General features: G+C 53.1%; 1 protein-coding gene across 2 annotated transcripts in view; it reads right to left on the bottom strand.

The window, feature by feature from the left end:
* Positions 1 to 6: 6 nt before the first annotated feature.
* The window catches only part of Rmc1 (regulator of MON1-CCZ1), a 22157-nt gene continuing 15609 nt past the window's right edge, over positions 7 to 6554 (bottom strand). Inside the window, exons 11-20 of one of the 2 annotated variants that reach the window (XM_004635776.3) lie at positions 5790 to 5834; positions 5514 to 5567; positions 4159 to 4287; positions 3411 to 3517; positions 1957 to 2076; positions 1644 to 1721; positions 1268 to 1372; positions 1112 to 1180; positions 808 to 1033; positions 7 to 111 (exon numbers count right to left, since the gene is read on the bottom strand). In XM_004635776.3, the coding sequence (XP_004635833.1) occupies positions 32 to 111; positions 808 to 1033; positions 1112 to 1180; positions 1268 to 1372; positions 1644 to 1721; positions 1957 to 2076; positions 3411 to 3517; positions 4159 to 4287; positions 5514 to 5567; positions 5790 to 5834 (1013 nt within the window). In that variant the 3' untranslated portion in view covers positions 7 to 31. The remainder of the gene's footprint in view (positions 112 to 807; positions 1034 to 1111; positions 1181 to 1267; positions 1373 to 1643; positions 1722 to 1956; positions 2077 to 3410; positions 3518 to 4158; positions 4288 to 5513; positions 5568 to 5789; positions 5835 to 6554) is intronic. The other variant, XM_004635778.2, reaches the window with a different exon arrangement.

Below are 6554 nucleotides of genomic sequence, written 5' to 3' on the forward strand. Positions count from 1 at the left end.
AAAAAAAAAAAAAAAAGCCTAGCAAATGACTTCAAAACGTTGCAGGCTTCATTACAGCTTGGTCTCCAAAAACCTGCCTAAAAAAAGCAACATGTTCCTCACAGTGTTCTCCTGTAAAGTAAAATAGATACTTAATCACGAGGTGAGAATACAGCTTGTAGGTTGTGCACTGGGTCTTAACTTATTTTTTTACTAAAACACCCTGTTTTCCTAAGTTTTAGGATTGCTTTTTATGTTGTAAACTGGCAGCCCATCACCACATGCTCAGAAGGACCAGCATGAAGCTCCTTGGGGAGGTGCTGTCACTGTGGCCACCAAGTGCCACCTTGCACTGTACAGTGAGCTAGAAAAAGCTGCTAGACCTAAAATAGAGTGCAACTTAAGAAACCTGACTAAAGATTTCCACGTAAAGAAAACGCTTACATTTTAACACTATTTGGAGATCAAAGTACTTAGCCACTATTTCTTACCCAAAACTGAAGCATAACTTTAGTAAGTCCTAGGCATGACAGGATCTAGCCACTTGAATAGAACCTGTAGTCATGATATATTTCATTCCTAAAGAGTAGCCTCAAGATCTGCTATTAGATCCAAGCTGGGTCTAGACTCCCCCCAAAACCCAGCTGGTGCAGAGTTCCGAACATCCATCTGAGCCTGCCAAACCTGCTCAACCACAGAGCGTGGTTAAGGGCCAGGTGGGCTGCAGGGCTTCCATGGAGAAGGCAAACACAGGAGTCCTCCCGGGAGGCTGCTCACCTGACATGGGTTCCTGCTACTCTTCTGTCTCTGAACTACAGCTGCACTCACCTGGTGTGAAGTTAGGGTTCCCGCGCAAACGCTGGTTTCGCTGTTCAAAAAACCGAAATATAGTATAAAAAAGCATGTTGTCTTCAGTCTGCTTTGCAGCATCTAAAAATTTCCGTGCAGAAATGTTGTCATGGCCACCAATGCCCCGGATAAACCTCAGCGCGGCTAACACCTGGTGTTTGGACAGAAGGACTTCAACTATCTCATCGTTGGCAGTTGAGAGCCGCTGCAAACAAGGGGAGAGATGTGGAGGTCAACAACAGGGCCAGATGCCTGTGCTGCAGGAGGGGCAGCCCAGCCTTACCTTCAGCATGTCCAGAGACAGCTGATGGGCAGGGGGATAGAAACTTTCCAGGGACAGCAGCAGGCAAGCCTGAAAGACAGTTTGAGTGGCCTCAGCTGGAAGGGTGACACTGAAAAGTCTCCATCACAACAGAGTAAGGACAGTGACACCACCCACCAGAGGCTTGGAGTCGCTGAGCACGTGGTACTGCAGGAACTGGTGCAGCATGTAGAAGAGGTTGTGATGGACGAGCGTCTTGATCACCAGCTCATGTAAGTAGTGCTGGGGGAAGGGGGAGAAAAGACACTTCCAAATCACCCAGCTGCCGCCGACGGGATAGCCTGCCTCCCAGCGACAGCTATGTCCCGACACAAAGTGGCTTCAACCTGTCTTCACCTTCCACTTCTCATTCTGACTAAAAATGATGTGGGCATATCAGAAGTCACTCAAAATTCTGTCCCTTCTAGCCCCTGCTAGCACATGAGTCTTCTCAGTGAAGACACGGTGCTTTCCTACAGCTAACTCGGGGTGACGCATGCCGCCTACGAGCTACCTGTACTACGATCTGAAACTGGTTCAGAGAGCGAATGTACTCCATCAGTACGGCGATCACAAATTTATGCGGCGTCTCCTACGGAAGAAAGCATGGTGCTGTAAAGGGCAGCGCTGCTCCCTGGAACACATTCATTCCCAACCACCCTGCTCATTCCCGTAAGAAAACGGTCCACTTGCTCTGTTTCACTGGCTTTGCACACAAGTCTGAGCATCAGAAGCCAGGCTCCAGCGCACACCCCACTAGACAGCTGCAGCCGGCCCGGCTCAGCTCCCCGGGCGACCTTGGGCAGGAGACCCAAACGCTGCGGCACCTTATTCTCTGCGAAGGGTGACAGCACGTGGGTGTATACTTCAGACTGGTCCACCACGGCTTGGGTCCGCACAGGCCGCTTGAGAGGCAGGTTGCTGCGGCTCTGCCCCGATTCCACGGCCTGAAATGACAAGTCCCGAGCTTATGGCCACAGCACCGACCAGACCAGGGTGCTAATGACCGTCAGGCCGAAAAGCCTGGCTTCCCAGCCATGCACCTCAGACCCCACCGAAGGCTTGCCTCACGCTGCTTACATGACCACACTTCCCCGTGCTGGCTGCGAAGTTAGGTCAGAGTTTCTCTTCAAATACATATTTTTTTAACCTCTGAAAATTTCTAAACCCCCTAATTTTCTTAGTCCTGGACTATGCACTTCGGTGTCTAATAAAAATCAAGTGATTGGGTGCACTTGGGTGTTTCATGAAATTGACAATAAATGAACAGCTTTTGCTACAAGTCTGAGCATTCTGTTTTCTGCAGTGCTAGGGACAGAACCCAGGGTCCTGGGCCTGCAAAGCAGGCACCCACCTCCTCCCCGCCCTCCCCGGCACAACAGGGTTGCTACACATACCCCTGCACTCCCCAGATGCACCCCTATTCTGCCTCATGTTTCAAAGCAGTGCCCACAGCTGTGGAGAACAGCCCAATCCCCGTGTCGCTGTGTGTGGGTCCTTGAAGCCTGGCAGCCATAGGCAGGGAAGCCCAGAAACTGGTTTATGGGGTCAGAGCCCCTGGTTCCCACTGCTCAGGACGCCAAGAGCAGGACCGAGAATGCAGTCTGGCAGGGCTTAGCCGGCGCAGAGGACAGGGACACAGGATCCAGGCGGCACAGCCTACCTCTGCAGCCCACTTTGGCTTTGAGCACTACAGTCCTGAGTGTACTGCTTCAAACCACTTCTGCTGTTACCCAGGGTTTAGTCTGAAGTGAGGCCTTTGATCCCATTTGGTCTGATCTTTTCTTCCTCACTGTAGAAAATACACTACTGGTGCCATCGCACCTGGAAGCCAGCCACAGACATTCTTTCCTGCCCCTCACTACGAACACCTGAAGAGCACAGTGCTGCTACCTGACCGTAACAGGACCCTGGGAGTAGTACAACGTAAAGGGAAAGCAGGAAGGTGGGACAAGTACTGGAAGTCATCTCTACGTCGCTAAGTCCCAGCTCTGCGGACTCAGCACATACTGCAGCGCCCAGACCGGCTCCCTCATCTAGAGGCAGAGTATGGCTGGGCCTCAACAAGGAGAGACACAGACCTAACGACCAAAGCACATATGGCAAAGGCACTGAGATGTGGCCCTGGGCTAATGGGATGCAGGGACTGCGAGTGTCCTGAGTGTCCTACGGCCACCCTGCCCTCTGCCACACGAGACCTCCATGACACTGCATTTTCATAATCCTCCACTAATTACCTGGAAAACACATGGGGGCAGTGGAGACTGACCATCCAACTTACCATGGTGTAACTCTGCTCGGCGTCCAAGTACTTTTTATACTCATGGTTCAGCTTATCAAAAACGGTGGCTATCACAGGCAGTGTGGCTCTATCTGACTCATTCAACACTACAAAGGACAAAAGGCGTAAGCAGATCAAGCCAACCAAAATCACAGGCACCGCAGGGTGCTGCTGATAATGTAATCCTACAGGTTTGCCAGTGCAAACACTCCCCGCAACGCAACGACACTCAAGGAGCTGCTATGCTTTTGAGAGCTGGTTCCTGACAATCACAACCCTTCTGGTGACTAGAAGAAAACAGCTCTGGTGGGTATCGGTAGAAGGTTCTGGGTGGTTTTTGTTCTTTAGAAGATTCTGGGGTTTTTTCTTCTTCTTGAGGGGATCCTCATTACGTAGTCCAGGCAACTCTCAAATTTGTGGCTTCTGCCTCCCAAGCAGTTGGATATGGGCACGCATCACCTTTCCTGACTAGTGTAAGTTTTACAGTAGCAAAACTTGGTGTCCTGATTTCTCAAAGCTAGCAGTGGTAGCCCCTCCACGTGTCCCCAGAAGACTGCTTTCACCTGGAACACTGACTTACTGGGCTTTTTGACCAGTCCCGCAAGCTGCACTTGTGTTTCACAGCCTTTCCAGGGGATGAAGGCACCCGCCCTTCGCACAGACAGAAGTAAATGCACGGCCACCTCCCAATGCCAGAGGCCGGTGGCACAGCTCTAAGAAGGCACCAGCCCCGAGGGGAAGGACTTACTCTGCGAACATACAGACAGGATGACCATCTTGCACTCCTTCCTCTGGATGAGAAAATCCATCAGCCTTCCTTTGTCTGACAAGAGGTTTACTATGGGCTGAAGCTTCACCTGTAGGTTCCAGAGGTAGCCTGGAGTTACAAGAAACATCTTTTAACACCGGTGTAAAAGAAAGCAACAGCCCAACAAGCGTGTCACCTGAACATTCACTGTGCTCGGGTGCTGAAACCCCGCAGAGGGTTCGCTTCTCCCACCCCTCAATATGGCTGGCACACAGCTGCAAAAAACAGACAGAGGGTATTCTCCAGTCGAGGAGCTCTGGGATGACCGATGTTCTCTGCGGAACAAAGGGCCACAGGCAACACAGCCGGCTCCACAGAGCTCAGTGAACAGGATTGAAGGAAAGGTCAGGGAAAGACTGAGGGAAGGCAAGGGGCATCGGTTCTCAGGAGAGCCCAGCCTGGTGGTCTCCCACACGGGTGCTGCAGGGGCGCTCAACAGCCCATTCTTCCTAAGCAGCATGGAGCTGGGACATCCAGCAGGGCCTCTGACAATAGGAATGACAGCCACATTCCCTCTGCGCTTGGCTGACTGCTTACAAGAGGCCGCCAGCACTTAGCAGAGGCCTGCAGGAGGCACAGCACAGGGGAGCCTCCCAGATGGAGGGCATAGGCCCTTAGGCTTAGCAGAGCCTGCGCAGCCCTGTCCCCAGCCCTTTCTGTCTCATGCAGATGAAGACTGTAGTACCCAGCGCCACAGTGCCCAGAGCTCTGGTATCTGCACTGGCTCACTGTCCAGCAGGTAACCCTGGGCTCTCCACGCAACCCCACCATCTTTCCACTCATTAACCTGAGATGCACAGGCTCTGCCAGCACCAGGCAGACAGGCCAGCATGGCCTTTCTCACTAGGGCTTCCCCAGAAGAAGGAAGTGACCCGAGGTCGTCCCGCAGGCACAAAGCCCAGGCGTGAGCACTAGCTCCACAAGACAGGGAGTACACAGCTGGCTACAGACTGGCGCAGGTTTGCTTGTGGTAAAAACCACAAGGTTGTGACAAGGCCCTGTTGGAGGGCTTCAGCAACAAGGTGACAAAGGTGAGCTGGCCTCCTAGCACACAGGGAAGTGAGCACAGGGACACATGGCAGTGCCAATGGGGAACAGGAATGGGACTCCAAGTTGGAGTCTGGCTTTTCCGAATGGGCTCAGAGCGGGGGACAGGCTGTATGCTCCTGAATTGTAAACAAAGGAGGGTGCAGGAGAGGGCAGTGGGGAAGGGGACCGCCACCATCCCCAGGTGGGAGGAAGCACTCGTGGGTGATCAGCAAGCCCGTTTCTCTGTGTCACAACCGACCCCATACCTTGGCTTGCGCTAATGATGATGTCAGGCTGGAAGACAATCCACGACGAGGAGTCCACGGGTTATAGGAAAGCACACATGGAAGAGAAGCAGCAAGCACTCGCCCACCCGCATGCGAGGCCGCTCAATGAGCCCGGGAAGGGCAGCAAAACCAGCAGCTCTCACGGCCCCAACAAGGGCCATGGCCCGGTGGCAGGGAGACAGGACCTCAGGCCAACGTGTGAGGGGGGTGGCCACTTTCCTCTGGGCTCTGTGCCAAGGCCTTTCTAAAGGATACAGAGTTTACAGGGGACTGGAGACTGGCTGGTCACTGCAGCAGGACCTACAGTAAGAAAACAAGTGTGACTGTGACCCTACAGCTGGGAACAGGACACCATGCTTTACTAAAGACGCAGAGGCCTCTCTGCTGGCTGGCATCAGCGACAGGCAGAAGGACAATGCGAATGGTGCTGTTCCACTGGTACCACACGGGGACAAACCGTGTAGCTTCAGTCACGGAGAACCAAAGACTCAACGCATCTTCCTGCCACAGTGTGGAGACCAGCCTGTGAGCCAGAACACGCACAGGCGCTGAGAATGTTCCCAACAAAGCGGCCTGTGGCGTAACCACCTAAATAATGAGCTGGATTACCATGCACAGAGGCGGCCCAGGCCGAGGCCCATGCTGGGGACCCGGGCCAACCAGGTGCACTGCTCGTGCGTCCCGCAAGCTCAGCAGGGTCACTGGGGGGCATTGGGAACACATGCTCCCAAATACACACAGCCAAACAGCCAGATGGACACCTCATAAATGGCACAAGACACATGCTAAACCCCCCCCCCCGCAGCTGCATATGAGCCCTCTGGGAAAAGCCCTTCAAGTGTTTAAAGCGCTCAGTGATCTTCCCGCTTTGGCCTCCCAGAATACTGGGATTAGACGTATGTACCACAACTGGTAGCCAGACCACTACTGAGAGCAGCTTGGCACTGCTTTACTATGACAAGGCAATTAACCCCAACTGCCTGGTACTGTGGTAGTGGGACCAACTGGTTTCTTGTTGTT

This window comes from Octodon degus, unplaced genomic scaffold (assembly GCF_000260255.1).
Source record: "Octodon degus isolate 3935 unplaced genomic scaffold, OctDeg1.0 scaffold00075, whole genome shotgun sequence".
Classification (NCBI taxonomy): Eukaryota; Metazoa; Chordata; class Mammalia; order Rodentia; family Octodontidae; genus Octodon; species Octodon degus.